Consider the following 18,265-nt stretch of genomic DNA (forward strand, 5'->3'; position numbering starts at 1 on the left):
CACTGGAGACCAACACACTGGGAGACTGACACACTGGGAGACCGACACACTGGGAGACCACCACACTGGGAGACCGACACACTGGGAGACCACTTTTCTCCTTCTTCAGGTGCTCGGGTCTTGCTGTGGGCCTGGAGCCTCTGCCTAGCCTGTGAGTCTGATCTGGGGGGAGACAGCCTGGGACCTGTTCCTTGCTCGTTAGGAAACCATGGGCTGGGGTAGGCTGGTACTGGCACTGCTGTCGCTGCCAGAGGCCCAAAAGAAAAGAAAACTAATAAATAAAGGAGATAAAAGAAAAGAGCAAAACCAACCAGAAAAAAAAATGTGCAATGTCTTTGCTTTATTCTGAGTTTTTATCTGCACTTGTGGAGATCTGACATCAAATTCGACTGAAAGACACAGTAATCCAGAGCCCCCTCACTCACATCAGAAATGCATTGCATATGTTCAGGTTGATTATTGACTTCTGTCAATCCTCATTGAGTCTGCGACACATCAGTGGACCAGAAATAAATGCTGCTAGATAAACTGGAAGAATAACCACTTCACCGGGTGTTTCTTATAGTATCATCAGCGCTGGAGGAAGTGGCTACTGGGCTACCAGTCACTTGTTAATATCAATGGCAATTCAAGATGGTGAAGGTGGCAAGTTAGGAGGTGTTCAGGCTCCCGGCCCATCTGATCCATCTCACTTGATCAACCACATAATTTTTCTTATTTTCTTTATCTTCTCTTAACTTTAACAATCAAATTCATTGCAATGGAGAGACATTGCGGGGCAGCTGTTGTGTGGTGAATCCGGTCCATCCTCTGCGGCCATGGCGATCGCAGCTTGAGCAACTGTCCCAGTATCGGTGATTTGGGGTCCACTCTTTACATCTGATATTTCGGTGGCAGCGGATTGAATGATCCCTTGGGTTCCTGGGAGTTAATTTGCATGGTCAGTTGGTTCTGGAGGTTGAGATGGGTCCTGGTCCTCGAGAATTGGGACAGTCTCCTGGCTATGGTGGTGGCTGCAGACTCGGTGGCGATGAGACAGCTTTGGCAGAGAGAATGTTCCGGGTCTGGTCAGTGGCAGTAGGGGCAGGGGATGGTTTGGCGACTGCAGAGTGTGACAGTGTCCCGTAGCCACTTGGGAAACCAGGAAGCCATGTATGGAAAAAAAGATGTGATTTGGCCCAACTTTATGTGATTTATTTCTTTTTATAATGTGCACGCAGAGGGTGGTGCATGTATGGAATGAGCTGCCAGAGGAAGTGGTGGAGTCTGGTACAGTTACAACATTTAAAAGGCATCTGGATGGGTATATGAATAGGAAGGGTTTGCAGGGATATGGGCCAAGTGCTTGGCAAGTGGAACTAGATTAGGTTGGGATATCTGGTCAGCATGGACGAGTTGGACCAAGGGTCTGTTTCCGTGCTGTACATCTCTATGACCCTATGAATCTGTTTAATTAAAATGGTGCCAGCTTATGGTGTCCTTTCCACATTTTACTGTATTTTCATAAATATATTTGACAATAAATTACTATTATTAAATTACCAGCTAAGTTTGCCAGTGTTCCTGGTTGGCTCCCAGTTCAGTTACCAGTTCAGAAGTGATCGTCGATTGCCAGTTTAGAACTGGAATTACTGGTGTCAGTATTACGGGAACTTGCTTTTGAAGGATTTGTCTTTGCAACTTTCCCACATGGTTTAATCCAGCTCAGAACGTAGTCCTGAGCTTGGCCCACACTGAATTTATCTGGAAGGGAGTTGGGAAGGTGATGGCTTTCCACCCCCAGCCTTCCAACCCCATTATACGACCTCCCCCCCACTCCCCAGCCTATACCCATGGGGATCATTAATTTCTCCCTATAGCATGGTCGACAGGGTGAGACATGGGATTGTGGCTGCTGCTATTAAACCTCAGTATAAATGAAGACATTCCGGGCAAAGAGCACAGAAAAGTAATTATTATTTTAAAAATTCAGTAAGGGAGAATAATGGTAAAGGGTAAAAAAATGAAGGAGTCCCTTGTAAAGTTTCTGTAACAAAAGGCATGGTTGTTCTGTGAATAGAGAAAGCGCAGTCACAGCACAGCATGCCAATGATTAGCTATGGGGAAAATCTCCTGACCAAGGGATATATGAAAGAGGTCTGCAGCTCCTTTTGCGAGATTTGATATCTCATTATTCTGGATTCAAGTCCAATATATAACAATCTTATTCTAAAAACATTCAGGTCGGGTGGTAATTGTACAGAAGTTTTAAATCACAATTAGCTAATCACAGGACCCTGTACAGAAAAACAGTTCAGAATGCATTGGGCCCTCCAGAAATAAACTTTGTGCACAGTAAATGATTTAACGTGTTTAATTGTGCTTTTATTAATTGCATGCTTTAAAATATTTCTGACTAAATTCCATTCATAAATTATGCCAGATTACCATTATGTCAAAAGTAACCAATCAAAATATATATAAACGTCAGAAATAAAGTCTTGCAAGAAAGGAGAGCAGGAAAAGAATTGCACTATTTCCAACGATTATTTCAATTACCTGCTTGAAGTGTAGAGTAGGAAATAAGCCCGATCACTAGGGAGCAAAAAAGTTGAAAGTTCTGCTCTTTGCCTTTGATCATGGTGAGGTGTTGATTCAGCAGCCACTCGTTGAACTGTGGTTTCACAACAACAGCACCCAGAGTCTGTTAATATCTTCGGGAAGGTTTGTGAAGCTCACGAGAGAGAGAGAGAGAGAGAGAAAAAATCATACTCTTATTTGCCCAAGAGAGGAAATTGATCCATCTGCTGCTGGGAATGCCTGGGGTTTAAAAATAAACAAGTAAGTGAACAATGAAACTGAAGAATCATTTATTGAACCTAATTTTGTTTCAAAGGTCAGTGACTGCTGATGCTGTACAAATGTATCACTGCCCCTGGATGAACTGACCTTATTACAGCACACTGTGGCTGCTTGTTCCCAGCTGTGGACAGCAATACTTCAATGAATATTCAAAAGGTAACTACAGAGCCTGACTTTAATGCAGACGTCAACATTAATTCATGTGCTGACTAGCAGTGAGTCTTCTAACTGTTTAAATCTCCTAATACTTAAATTCAAATTTTACACCATGGTGAAGGCCCTAAGCTGTAGATGATATAACCACCGCTGAAATAGCAAAAAAGATTTGCATATATGTAGAACCATTCATGATCCCAGAGTTTCCCACTTTACTGCCAATAAAGTACATGTAGTCACAATGACAATGTATGATACACCCACAAACCATAACCATCATGGTCTCATAGTGCAACTAAAGAAGAATTACAGAGGTAAGAAAAACTTTTATTCAAGAAACATCTTAGTACAGCTTCATCTTGCCATGTAGCTATGACCTCCTGTGATGATCAATGCTATTTAATTAGTATATACAGTAATCAGATATAGTCCCTTTATAAAGTATTATTAAGCTGGAGACGGTTCGGGAAAGATTTACCAGGATGTTTCCGGAAATGGCAGGTGCCTTTTCTCTCGGGTGGAGAATTTCAAGACTAGGGGCATATTTTTAAGGTGAGAGAAGAGAGATTTTAAAAAGGCATGAGGCATAACATTTTTACACAGAGTTTGTGTATGAAATGAACTTCCAGAGTAAATGGTGGATGGGGTTGCAATTGCAACGTTTAAAAAACATTTAGGTAAGTGTGTGAATAAGAAATGTTTGGGCCAGGGCAGGCAGATAGAACTACTTAATTTGGGATTGGACTGGTTAAACTGAAGAGTCTGTTTCTATGCTGCATGACTTTATAAACAGAGACTTACCAGACCATGGATTAGAGAGAGACACCACTGGTGGTAGTTTAGACTGAGGCTCACCATGCCTCAGGTGAAGGGAGAGATTAAGAAGAAAAGACCTTCCTGGTGACCTCAGCTGGTGCAGTAATCAAACCCACACTATTTGGCATCACTCTGCTTTGTAAACCAGCCATCCAGCTAACAGAGAGAAAGTGAGGACTGCAGATGCTGGAGATCAGAGTCGAGAGTGTGGTGCTGGAAAAGCACAGCAGGTCAAGCAACATCCTAGGAGCAGGAGAATCGACATTTCAGGCATAAGCTCTTCATTCTGCCTCATTCCTTTTCCACCATCACACTCTCCATCCAGCTAACTGAGTCAACCAATCTCATTTTTCTTTATTCATTCATGGAATGAGGGCAGCACTGGCTAGGCCAGCATTTACTGTCCATCCCTAATTGCTCAGCAGACAGTTCAGAGTCAACCACATTGTTGTAGGTCTAGAGTCACATGTCACCCACACCAAGTTAGGACACAGATTATCTCTCCTGAAGGGTATCAGTGAACCAGATGGGTTTTTGCAACAATTGATAGTGGATACATGGTCATTTTCAGACTCCTGATTCTAACTTCATTTACAAATTTGCTGATGACACCACCACAGTTGGTCAGATCTCAAACAGCCACAAGTCAGAGTACAGAAAAGCGATAGGGAGCTTAGTGGCACAGTGTAAAGGCAAGAATCTCTCCCTCAATGTCAGCAGAATGAAGGAGTTGGTTATTAACATCAGGAAGCAGAATGGGGGACATCCCTCCCAGTCAGAGAACACTTCAGCGGTCCAGGACATTTGACCTCGGACCTTCGGGTGACCATCCTCCAAGGCGGATTTTGGGACAGGCAACAACAAAACGTGGCCATGCAGGGAGCAGAGGCTGATAGCTAAGTTCGATACCCATGGGGATGGCCTCAACCGGGACTTTGGGTACGTGTCACACTACAGGTGACCCCATTGCACACCACACACACAAAACAAAAAAGAACAAAGATAATTTACAGCCCAGGAACAGGCTCTTCGGCCCTCCAAGCCTGAGCCGATCCAAATCTACTGCCTAAACCTGTCACCCAATTCCTAAGCATCTGTATCATTCTGCTCCTCACCTACTCATGCAGCTGTCCAGATGCATCTTAAATGAATCTACCGTGTCTGCCTCTACCACTACTGCTGGCAACACATTCCAGATACCCTCCACCCTCTGTGTAAAGTACTCGCCGCATGTATCCCACTTAAACATTTCACCTCTCACCTTGAAAGCGTGACCTCTTATTATTGAATCCTTCACCCTGGGAAAAAGCTTGTCTCTATCCACCCTGTCTATACCCTTCATTATTTTGTTAACCTCAATCAGATCCCCCCTCAATCTTCTTTTTTCTAATGAAAACAATCATAACCTACTCAACTTCTCTTCATAGCTAGCACCTTCCATACCAGGCAACATCCTCGTAAGCTTTCTCTGCACTCTCTCCAAAGCGTCCACATCCTTTTGGTAATGTGGCGACCAGAACTGTACACAGTATTCTGAATGCAGCCAAACCAATGTCTTGTACAATTTTAACATGACTTGCCAGCTATTATACTCAATACCCCGTCCAATGGAGGCAAGCCTAATATATACCTTCTTAACCACTATATCCATCTGTGCAGCAACCTTCAGCGTGCAATGGACCTGCACTCCCAGATCTCTCTGCCCATCAATTTTTCCCAAGGCTCTTCCGTTCATTGTATAATTCGCTCTCGAATTAGTCTTGCCTAAATACATCACCTCACATTTGTCTGGATTGAAATCCATCGGCCACTTTTCCGCCCAACTCTCCAGTCGATCTATATTCTCCTGTATTCTCTGACAGTCCCTTATACTTTCAGCTACTCCACCAATCTTTGTGTCATCTGCAAACTTGCTGATCATACCAACAGTGCCCTCTTCCAGATCATTTATGTATATCACAAACAACAGTGGCCCCAGCACTGCTCCCTGTGGAACACCACTGGTCACCTTTCTCCATTTCGAGAAACTCCCTTCAACTGCTACTCTCTGTCTCCTGTTGCTCAACGAGTTCTTTATCCACCTAGCTAGAACACCCTGTACACCATGTGACTTCACTTTCTCTATTAGTTTATCATGGGGAACCTTATCAAATGCCTTCCTAAAGTCCATGTGTATGATATCATCAGCCCTTCCTTCAACTATCAACTTGGTCACTTCCTCAAAGAACTCTATTAAGTTGGTAAGGCATGATCTCCCCCACACAAAACCATGTTGCCTATCACTGATAAGCCCATTCTTTTCTAAATATAAATAGATCCTATCCCTCAGTACCCTCTCCAGCAACTTTCCAACCACTAATGTTAGGCTCATTGGTCTGTAGTTACCCGGAATATCCCTACTACCCTTCTTGTACAGGGGGATAACATGAGCAGCCTTCCAGTCCTCCGACATCTCAACTGTATTTAAGGATGCCACAAAGATATCTGTCAGGGCCCCAGCTATTTCCTCTCTCACCTCCCTCGGCAACCTAGGATAGATCTAATTCGGTCCTGGGGATTTGTCCACCTTAATAACCTCTAGCCTACCCAACACATCTTCCCTACTTATGTCAATGTGATCCAGACTAATCAAGCTTTTATCTCTAATCTCAAGATTCATCATGTTCCTCTCCTCAGTGAACACTGATGCAAAGTAATCATTGAGAATCTCACCCATTCTCTCAGGTTCGACACACAGCCTTCCTTTGTTATCCTTTAGTGGACCAATCCTTTCTCTAGTTACCCGCTTCCTTCTTATATAAGAATAAAATGCTTTGGGATTCTCCTTAATTCTGCTCGCTAAAGCTATTTCATGACCCCTTTTAGCCCGCTTGATTCCTCACTTAAGACTTATCCTACTCTTCCGATATTCCTCCAGGGCCCATTCTGTTCTTAGCTGCCTAGACCTTATGTACGCTTCCTTTTTCCTACTGGCTAGTCGTAAAATTTCTCCTGTCATCCACGGTTCACAAATCTTGCCCTTCCTATCTTTTGCCTTCAAAGGGACATGCCTATCCTGCACTATCTTTAATCTAACTTTGAAAGCCTCCCACATATCAAATGTGGACTTCCCTTCAAATAGCTGTGTCCAATCCACATTTCCGAGCTCCTGCCCAACTTTGATATAATTGGCCTTGGCCCAGTTTAGTACTCTTCCCTTAGGACCACTCTCATCTTTATCTACGAGTATTCTAAAACTTACAGAATTGTGGTCACTGTTCCCAAAGAAATCCCCCACTGCAAATTCTACCATCAGTCCCGGCTCGTTCCCCAGTACCAGGTCCAATATGGACTATTGACACACTGCTCTAGAAAACTCTCCTGTACACTTCTTACAAATTCTACCCCATCCAGATCTCTGATACTAAGTGTATCCCAGACAATGTTGGGAAAATTAAAATCTCCCATCACCACTACCCTATTGCCTCTACATCTTTCCATCACCTGTTTACCTATTTATTCTTCTACCTCACACTCACTGCTGGGAGGCCTGTAAATACAGCCCCAACAATGTAACTGCACCCTTCTTATTTCTCAGCTCCATCCATAATGTCTCACTACCCAGGACCTCCATAGTGTCCTCCTTTAGCACAACCGTGATGTCGTCCCTGACCAGCAATGCAACTCCACCTTCCCTTTTACTTCCCTTCCTGTCATGTCTGAAGCGTCTATATCCTGGAACATTTAATTGCCAATCATGCCCTGCCTTCAACCAAGTCTCTGTGATTGCAATAACGTCATACTCCCAGGCACCAATCCAAGCCCTAAGTTCATCTGCTTTACACATTATAATTTTTAGCAATTAAGTAGATGCATTTCAGGCCACCAGTTCTTTTGCATTCTTCTGCTCTCTCCCTATGTTTCCCCTTGTTAATGCTATCTTCATGATTCTTACAGTCTCCAGTCTCCACCTCGCTGTCTACTTGTTTTCTCTTCTGGTTCCCAACCAGCTCCCCAACAGCAGTAGCAAAAACTCCCCCAAGAACATTGATTCCGGTCTGGTTCAGATGTAGACCGTCCATTTTGTAATAGTCCAACCTTCCCCAGAACCAGTTCCAATGTCCAACAAACCTGAACCCCTCCCTCCTACACCAACCCTCAAGCCATGTGTTCAGCCTGCCTATTCTTTCACTTCTACACTGGCTAGCACGTGGCACTGGTAGTAATCCCGAGATCACTACCTTTGAGGTCCTCCTCTTTAATTTCTCTCACAGCTCCCTGAATTCTTTTCAGGACCTCATCTTGTTTTTTACTTATACCGTTGGTGCCTATATGCACCAAGACAACTGACTGTTCACCCTTCCCTTTTAGAATGCTCTGCAGTCGGTCAGTGACATCCATGACCCGAGCACCTGGGAGGCAACATACCATCCGGGAGTCATATTTTCAGCCACTCCCCTCAAAACAGAATCCTCTATGACTATGGCCCTAGGATGTCTTTTTCCTGCCCTTCTGAATAGCGGTGCCATGATCCTGGCAACCGCTGCACTCTCCTGGTGAGCCATCTCCCCCAACAGTATCCAAAATGGTATACCTGTTTTGGAGGAGGATGACCGCAGGGGACACCTGCACTGCCTTCCTACTCTTTTTCTGTCTTTTGGTCACCCATTCACTGTCTCCCTCAGCAATTGTAACCTGTGGTGTGACCAGTTCACTAAACGTGCTATCCATGACCTCCTCAGCATCTCGGATACTCCACAGTGAGTCCATCCGCAGCTCCAGAGCCATCATGTGGTCAAACAAGAGCTGCAGCTGGACACACTTCTTGCAAGTGTAAGAATCAGGAACGTCAGACACGTTCCTAAGTTCCTACATCAAACAAGAGGCACATGCCATGGGTCTGAGGTCCCCTGCCATTGTGAGCTTAGCTTTATATGAACTAACTAAAACCAAACAATGCACTTAAATATATGAAAAAGAAAGATAAAGAAAAAATAAAAGCCTTACCTTACAGAGTCTTTTTCTTCTGGTTAGAGGGGGGGGGGGGGGGCGGGAGGGAGATACTACACATGTCGTATCTCGGGTTTAGCCACTGCCCAAACATAAATTAAGCCCTTACCCTTCCCGGCAGCCCTCGCTTCACCTCACCTTCTCTCCTCGCCGCTCTGTAAAAATGGAGGCCCAACTCCCAAGATAAGTCCCTTTTTAAGTGGGAAAACATACCCACAAAGACAGCCTTCGCCTCATTCCACCTTCTCTCCTCGCTGCTCTGTCAAAATGGACACATACACTCATGCAGACCCTCTCTCACATGTTCATACATACACTCCTGCACTCACACATGCACCCTCTCACAGACTTATACCCCTTTACACACACACACATACGCACACGCACACATACACATATATGCTTGTGGGGTGAATTTGTACTTGCAGAATTAAATTTTACTTTGTTCAAAAACTGCATGAATCCATGCATGGTTCTGTAAATTCATTTTTTAGATTGGAATCAGTCTGACCATTGTGGCACATACAGTCTCACACAGGGCAGCTCACACCTTAAATGCATTAGCTGGGCCAACATGATACCAATTGTTAAAGTTCACTTGAGAATGTAACTTTTAAATGCTCTGCGGTTTACATATGAAAAGAACTGAAACCAACATGATCTTTCTAAAAGATGAGAGACTTAACAAATATTCCAGGTCTTTTTCAATATATAATTTCAGTTCCAGCACATAGTAAACCTTTGCTATGAATTGTGTGTCTTACAATCTTATACTCCACAACCACCAAATGAAGGAGCAGTACTCCGAAAGCTAGTGCTTCCAAATAAACGTGTTGGACTATAAACTGGTGTTCTGTGATTCTTAACTTTATGCCCCTATCTGTGTCAGTGGTGCTGAGGTGGAAGTAGTGGACACCTTCAAGTTCCTAGGAGCAAATATCGCCAACAATCCATCCTGGTCCATCCACGTCAGCATTAAATTCAAGGAAGCACACCAGCGTCTCTACTTCCTCAGAAGGCTAAGGAAATTTGGCATGTCCACAACGACTCCAACCAACTGTTATAGATGCACCATAGAAAGCATCCTAACCGGATCCCGCACAGCATGGTATGTCAGCTGCTTGACCCAAAACTGCAAGAAATTATAGAGACTTCTGAATGCAGCCCAGCCCATTACAAAAAATCAGCCTTCATTCCATTGACTCCATCTACACTTCCTGCTGCATCGGGAAATCGGCCAACATCATCAAAGATACTGTGGAAAAGGAGGTGGAAGATATAGACTGTAGGGAAATAAATGGTGGCATCTTGCAAAATGTCCAGATTTCAGAGGAGGAAGTGCTGGATGTTTTGAAACGGTTAAAGGTGGATAAATCCCCAGGACCTGATCAGGTGTACCCTCGAACTCTGTGGGAAGCTAGAGAAGTGATTGCTGGGCCTCTTGCTGAGATATTTGTATCATCGATAGTCACAGGTGAGGTACCGGAAGACTGGAGGTTGGCAAACGTGGTGCCACTGTTTAAGAAGGGTGGTAAGGACAAGCCAGCGAACTATAGACCATTGAGCCTGACCGTGGTGGTGGGCAAGTTGTTGGAGGGAATCCTGAGGGACAGGATGTACATGTATTTGGAAAGGCAAGAACTGTTTTAGGGATAGTCAACATGGCTTTGTGTGTGGGAAATCATGTCTCACAAACTTGATTGAGTTTTTTGATGAAGTAACAAAGAAGATTGATGAGGGCAGAGCAGTAGGTGTGATCTATATGGACTTCAGTAAGGCGTTCGACAAGATTCCCCATGGGAGACTGATTAGCAAGATTAGATCTCATGGAATACAGGGAGAACTAGCCATTTGGATACAGAACTGGCTCAAAGGTAGAAGACAAAGGGTGGTGGTGGAGGGTTGTTTTTCAGACTGGAGGCCTGTGACCAGTGGAGTGCCACAAGGATCGGTGCTGGGCCCTCTACCTTTTGTCATTTACGTAAATGATTTGGATGCAAGCATAAGAGGTACAGTTAGTAAGTTTGCAGATGACACCAAAATTGGAGGTGTAATGGACAGCGAAGAGGATTACCTCAGATTACAACAGGATCTGGACCAGATGGGCCAATGGGCTGAGAAGTGGCAGATGGAGTTTAATTCAGATAAATGTGAGGTGCTGCATTTTGGGAAAGCAAATCTTAGCAGGACTTATACACTTAATGTTAAGGTCCTAGGGAGTGTTGCTGAACAAAGGTACCTTGGAGTGCAGGTTCATAGCTCCTTGAAAGTGGAGTCGCAGGTAGGTAGGATAGTGAAGAAGGCATTTGGTATGCTTTCCTTTATCGGTCAGAGTATTGAGTACATGAGTTGGGAGGTCACGTTGCGGTTGTACATGACATTGGTTAGGCTACTGTTGGAATATTGCATGCAATTCTAGTCTCCTTCCTATCGGAAAGATATTGTGAAACTTGAAAGGATTCAGAAAAGATTTACAAGAATGTTGCCAGGGTTGGAGAATCTGAGCTACAGGAAGAGGCTGAACAGGCTGGGGTTGTTTTCCCTGGAGCGTCGGAGGCTGAGGGGTGACCTTATAGGGGTTTACAAAATTATGAGGGGCATGGATAGGATAAATAGGCAAAGTCTTTTCCCTGGGGTCGGGGAGTCCAGAACTAGAGGGCATAGGTTTAGGGTGAGAGGGGAAAGATATAAAAGAGACCTAAGGGGCAACTTTTTCACGCAGAGGGTGGTATGTGCATGGAATGAGCTGCCAGAGGATGTGGTGGAGGCTGGTACAATTGCAACATTTAAGAGGCATTTGGATGGGTATATGAATAGGAAGGGTTTGGAGGGATATGGGCCGGTTGCTGGCAGGTGGGACTAGATTGGGTTGGGATATCTGGTCGGCATGGATGGGTTGGACCAAAGGGTCTGTTTCCATTCTGTACATCTCTATGACCCCTCCCAACCCAGTAACACTCTCGTCCACCCTCTTCCATTAGGCACTAGATACAAAAGTTTGAAAACAATTGCGAATAGATTTAAGAACAGATTCTTATGAATGGACCTCACATATATTAGAGTTGGCCTGTCTCTGCACCTTCTCTGTAGCTGTCACACTATATACTGCATTCTGTTTTATTATCCTGACATACTTAGGTAAGGTGTGATTTGTCTGGACATCGTGCAAAACAATACTTTTCACTGTATATAAGTACATGTTACAATGATAAAGCAAATCAAAAATCAGATTGTTATTGAATTCAAATTCCACCCTCTGCCAGAGTGGGGTTTGAACCTGGCTGCATTATATGGGTCTCTGAATTAGCAGTCCTGTGGTAACCCCTACCCTGAGAGCACCAATCGTTTTTTATGCTATAAGTGACATTAAGGTAAGTGATCAGATCCTCTCTTTTCATGATTTTGGTTTGAGAGATCATTTTGAAGCAAAGGTGGTGAAGAAATCAAAAAGGAGAATTGAATAGGGATAAATGTAAATTTTAAACAAGTGTAAATCATGATTTTCAGATTGGGACGCAGGACCAGAAAGGGATTCCAAGAAGCCCACAAAGTGAGCTGACATCTGTCCATCTATCCTCCACACATATGTGAGTTCTGTATTCCACACTTTTTCCGTAATTTGCCATTAGCTAATAGCTATATATAATAAAATGATCAATAATTGCCCTATTGTCCTTTAGATGGCTGGCAGTACTGTCCCAGATATTCCGATGGTCAGAGAATGGATAGCATGGTGTAGACTGGAGAAATGCAGAAGACGATACTGAAACAGCTGGCTCCATACAAACCACCCAGGAAAATTAAGCTTCCAATGTGGAATCTCAAAGCATCTGAAAACCTCTGAATCAGCCCCTTTAACTTCTGGAATTCAGAGGGTTCCCACTCATTTTATTATACATAGTTATGCAGGAAAAGTTACAGCATTAAAAATCTATTCTGACTCGGCAAGATGGCGGCGATTCTGTAGAGCTGCTGTTGACAGCTCTGCCTAACAGCCAAGGCATACCGGTGTTCTTTGCCATCCCTGGCCAACTTATGTGGTGGAATTATTAGTTTAAAACCTTGCTGACCACATATCTGCTAATATTTGGGAGTGGGAAGGATGCCAAAGGGAAAAGGAGCGAGCAAACAGCAGCAGGGAGGACACTCCCCTGCAGCACCTACCACACCAGAGACTGCAGCAGCAGCAGCCTCTCCTGAACCCCCCCAGGGATCTGACAGACTCACGGGAATTGGCTGCGGCGATGGAGAGACTTACCTTGAAAGTTGCGGCTGCGATTGAGGAGATCCATGGGAAGATTCGTGCCCAGGTCCAACCTATCGCATCCGTGCTGCAGAAGCACGAGCAGGAGATCCAGGGCCTCAGGGAGAGGCTGGAGGAGGTGGAGAGACGAACTAAGGCCTCAGAAGCTGCGATGGAGTCCTCATCCAGTCGAATCCAGGTGCTGGAGCAAGAGGTATGGGCCTTGCGAAACCAAATCAACAACCTCGAAAATCGAGGTCGGAGGATAAATATCCAAATTGTCAGGCTCCCTGAAGGTGAGGAAGGTGAGCAGCCAGTCAGCTTCTTTGAAAACTGGCTGCCGAAGTTTTTGGGCCTTCACATGGAGTCCAGCAGGTTGCAGATTTAAAGGGCGTATCGGGTTACAGTGCACAGATCAGACCCAGTGCAGCACCCCGCTCAGTCGTAGTGCACTTCCACTCATATAAAGACAAGCAAAAAGTCATAGAAGCTTCCAGATACCTGGGAAAAGATCCGCAGGCACTGCTGTACAAGGGGTCAAAAATCATGTTTTTCCAGGATTTCTCTGCAGCTGTAATTCGAAAGAGGAAGTCCTTTGATGAAGTTAAAAAGAGGCTGAGGAACCTGGGCATCCAGTACTCTATGACATACCCTGCAGTGCTTCGTTTTTGCCACGAGGACTCAGTTTATACATTGGACTTGGCGGATAAGGCTAAAAACTTTGTGGACACTTTAAAATAGACGGTTTGGCCTGAAGAATATGGTTAATATTTGTTCTCTTTTCTATCTTTCCCCATGTTTTCCCTTCCTTTTTTTATGCCTTTCTTTCTCCCTCATAATTTCCTTTTTGGAAAGGGGAGAAAAAACTTTGGAAATAGTTGTTCCTTTTTTTTAATAACTGGATTTTCTGATGGGAAATTTTGTGGATGTTCGTTGTTGTCTTTCTCCCTTTTTTTTGTTTGTTCTGCTTCACTTTTAGTCACACGTCGGGGTGACATGAAGCCAGAGATGGGGGGAGTGCTCATCCTGACTTTGTCTTTTCTTCTGTTGATTTTAGGATCATCTCCTTGTTGTTTTTTCTGGCCTAAAGCTGGGGCACAGTCCGGGTTTGAAGGAGCTGTGAAGGAGGGGATGGGTAGGGTGAGTGCCCCCTATGGGAAGGGGGAAGAGTCTTCCATTCAAGGTTCTATAGTTGGTTTTCTTTGTAGTTTTTTTGGTAGTAGTGTTGTTTATAGTTATGATAGAGTAGTTTTTGTATATATAGTTTTTCGATTCTATGAGTCTTTATTTACTTATGCTCGGCACTTTGTAAGCAGGGTTCTCTCTCCCAGAGGCTCAAGGGTCTCTGAAAGGGGATATGGCTAAGTGCCTTATTAAATGGTGCACTTGGAACATTAAGAGAAGTCATTCGCCTGTTAAAAGGAAGAAAGTGCTTTCTAGCCTTAAGAGGAAAAAGGTTGATATCGCTTTGTTGCAGGAAACCCATCTTGATGATGGGGAACACCTGAAATTACAACAGGGGGGTTATGACCTTGTATTCTTTTCATCCTTTAGTACTAAAAGTAGGGGAGTAGCGGTACTTATCCAGAAAAATCTTCCGTTCACATTATTAGAGTGGGTGAAAGATGAGCATGGATGGTTTGTGATACTTAAAGTCCTGATACATGGGGAGGAATATGGCATTTTAAATGTCTACTGTCCTCCGGCTCATCTCCTCAAATTTTTGATTAGTGCTTCCTCTAAGTTGAGTGCTTTTGGAACACGGCACATTATTATAGGGGGGAGATTTTAATTGTCTTTTGGATCCGACAGTGGACAGGATGCCTTGTGGGCCCCAACTATTTCTTCGCAGGCCAAGCAGGTGGTGGACTTATCCGAGGAATTGGGGCTGGTGGATATTTGGAGATGTCTTCACCCTACCGGCAGGGAATTCGCCTTTTTCTTAAACCCACACAAGGACTGACCTCTTTCTGGCTCCCTCGGCCCTTCTGGTTTCGATTATGGGTTGTAAAATTGGGAATATAGCTATCTCTGATCACGCGGTAGCATATTTGGAGGTTAAGGCCAAGAGTGAGGGGCTAGATTTGTGGCACTGGCGTTTGGACCCTTTTCTCCTCAAGGATTCCAAATTTGTGGAATACATTTTGAAGGAGTTTCAGGAATTCTTGACTATCAACTCAGGCACAGCTAGTAGTCCGTCCATGGGAAATTGCTAAGGCCTTTGCTAGGGGATTAGCTATTTCCTATTTGGCTAGCCACAAATGACAGAAGGAGGCACAGCAGCGTCTACTTGAAACGTGGTTGAAAGCCGCTGAGGCAGCACATTTTGCGCGGCCTTCGGTGACTAAGCTACAGCGGATCACACCCTCCGGGCTGCCTTGAATTCAACACTGACATAAAACACAAAGAAAGAACTTGCTTTTGCTAGACAAAGGCTGTTCGAATATGGGGATAGGCCAGGGAAGTATTTCGTGTACCTGACTAGGAAAAAGCATGCTCCCCAATCCATTACTGCAATCAGAGACAGCGCCGGGGTCCTTACATATGATGCTAAAAAGAGTAATGAGGCTTTTCGGAGCTTTTACTCTGAATTGTATCGGTCTGAAGGTTGCGAGGACAGGAGCGCTAAAATGGAAACCTTTTTTAAGAACTTGGACCTCCTGGGGTAACCTTGGAACAGGCCTCTCTCCTTAATGCCCCCTTGACAGTTCAGGAAATACAGGAGGCAGCTGGGCAACCTTAGGGTGGGAAAGCGCCTGGCCCTGATGGTCTTCCGGGTGAGTTTTATAAGGAGTTTATAGGGATTCTGTCAGGGTCAATGTTGGAGATGTACAATCACTCCAATATGCCTACCACCATCTTTGAGAGAAGCTAATATTTCCATAATTCTTAAGAAGGGGAAGGTTCCTAAGGATTGTGCCTCATACAGACCCATCTCGCTATTAAATTCAGATTTCAAGATTCTGTCCAAGATCCTGGCACTGAGATTGGAAAGGGTGTTGCCCCATATTATTAAAGAAGACCAGACAGGCTTTATAAGGGGCCGTAGGTCCTCTAATAATATTAGAAGGTTGCTGAATACGGTCCAAGTTTGTCAGCAATGATCGATTCAGGGGTTGGTGATTTCCTTAGATGCAGAGAAAACATTTGACCGGGTGGAATGGCTGTATCTTTTTTATGTCTTAGAACAGTTTGGGTTGGGTGGGGTCTTTGCTAGGTGGGTGGAGGTTTTATATTGCCACCCTCTGGCCGCGGTTCATCACCAACAGGGTGAAGTCTGGGAATTTTAGGATTGGTAGGGGTAGTCGGCAAGGCTGCCCCCTCTCACCGTTGTTGTTTACGTTGGTGATAGAGCCGCTGGCAGAGGCCATTCGTCAGAACATCCACATAACCGCTCCGGAAGTGGGATCGAGGGCACACAAGGTTACACTGTATGCGGATGATGTCCTTTTGTTTTTAATGAACCCGTTGACCTCTGTACCCCATTTGATACAATTCATTTGGGGCTATTTCAGGATATAAGATCAACTTTGCAAAATCGGAGGCTATGCCTTTGGGGAATCTTAAGGATGTGCCAGAAGTTGAAGGTGGCCCTAAGTTCCCTTTTAAGTGGTCACGGGCAGGGTTCCGATATCTAGGCATTTTTATTACCCCTAAGTTTGATCTGTTATTTCGGACTAACTTTGCTCACTTGCTCGACAATATTAGGCGAGATCTCCAGAGGTGAGAGGCTCTTCCAATTTCATGGCTGGGCCGAATATCTCTCATTAAGATGAATGTTCTTCCTCATTTGTTTTATCCAATGCGTATGCTCCCCATAATGTTTCCCAGGTCAATGCTACGGAAGCTTATGGGGTGGTTTGGTTCCTTTGTCTGGCATCGTGGGCGGCCCCCCCATCAAACTTACTAAATTGCAGTTGCCTCAATGAGGGGGAGGAGTTGATTTCCCACACATCAGGAGGTATCAATTGAGTTCCCTGCTGTCCTTTGTCTGCGATTGGGTAGGTAACGATCCAGGCTCAATATGGCTGGATATTGAGGCCTCCCTAGTAAAGTGCCGTCTTATTAACCTATTGTTCATGGATAAGATGAGGACAGTTATGGACCACAGCCGGAACCCCATTGACATTAGTACAGTCAAGGCATGGAGGGCGATGCGTCAGAGTGAGGGTTGTTTATCCAAGACTTCGCCACTTACACCTATAGTTGGCATGCCAGGGTTCCGACCAGGGATGATGGACTCAGGGTTCAAACTATGGGCAGCGAGAGGAGTTGCTAGATTGGGAGACTTGTTTGAGGGGGAGGTTATGATGTCTTTTGAGCAACTGAGCTGCAAGTACGGGTTGCCCAGCAGAGATCTTTTCCGTTTTTTTCAGGTTAGGGATTTCATCCAGAAGAAGACTATGCTTCTCACTAAGCCCTATTAGCCCGATACAGAGAGGTTGTTGCTACGCTCCACAAGCATCCTTTTGGTTAGTACCCTCTATTGCCTGCTGGGTGGCAGGGCCTGGCAGGATATTAACCGGTTATGTGAGGTCTGGGAGCAAGAGCTAGGAATGGAGATCTCTTCTGAAACATGGGAGAACATATGGGAGAATACTCGAAAGATCTCAGTCTGTAACTGAACATGCGCTACGCAGTTAAAAGTTCTGCACAGGGCACATCTGGCACCAGACCGTCTGGCGAAGTTTAAAAAAGGGGCATCTTCAGTGTGCCCCAAAATGTAAAATAAGTGTAGGTACTCTTACCCATTGCTTCTGGACATGCCACAGGCTCCGTGTTTATTGGAGCGCTGTGGCGGGAGAGATAGGGACGGTATTGAGGACTGAAGTCAAAGTAGACCCGATATCTCTCCTTTTAGGTCTACCAAATTTACCATCTTTAGATGGGCATGGGAAGAAAGTATTTAATATTCCTACTTACTGTGCACAGAAGAATATTCTGATGAACTGGGTGTCTGAGAACCCGCCGGGCTTGCTGGGATGGCAGAAATTAATTATGGAGCACATTCCCTTGGACTTTTTTACAAAGGTGGTGCACCATACAACAGACCATTTTTATAAGACATGGCAACCCTACTTGAGTTATTTGGAAACAGATTTGTCAGTTGTCTTAACTCGGACATTTGTTTAACCAGGATGGTTAGATTTGTCAAGTCCTGGGCCCTGGAGGGGGTCTCCTGAGTTAATATCAGTATATATACAATGCTCCCGTTCCTCT

The 18,265-nt window shown here is 44.6% G+C and overlaps 1 protein-coding gene across 7 annotated transcripts in view; it reads right to left on the reverse strand.

Annotated features, from left to right (window-relative positions):
* The window catches only part of susd2 (sushi domain containing 2), a 209,274-nt gene that overhangs the window by 173,613 nt on the left and 17,396 nt on the right, over positions 1 to 18,265 (reverse strand). For 3 of the 7 annotated variants that reach the window (XM_088000124.1, XM_088000120.1, XM_088000123.1), the window contains exon 1: positions 2,539 to 2,776. In XM_088000124.1, coding sequence (XP_087856250.1) covers positions 2,539 to 2,620 — 82 coding nt within the window. In that variant the 5' untranslated portion in view covers positions 2,621 to 2,776. Of the gene's footprint in view, positions 1 to 2,538; positions 2,778 to 18,265 lie in introns of those variants that run through there. The other 4 variants (XM_088000119.1, XM_088000122.1, XM_088000125.1 and 1 more) reach the window with 4 other exon arrangements.

This window comes from Chiloscyllium plagiosum, unplaced genomic scaffold, assembly GCF_037043375.1.
Source record: "Chiloscyllium plagiosum isolate Xiang-an unplaced genomic scaffold, Cpla_swu_hap1 HiC_scaffold_24, whole genome shotgun sequence".
Lineage (NCBI taxonomy): Eukaryota > Metazoa > Chordata > Chondrichthyes > Orectolobiformes > Hemiscylliidae > Chiloscyllium > Chiloscyllium plagiosum.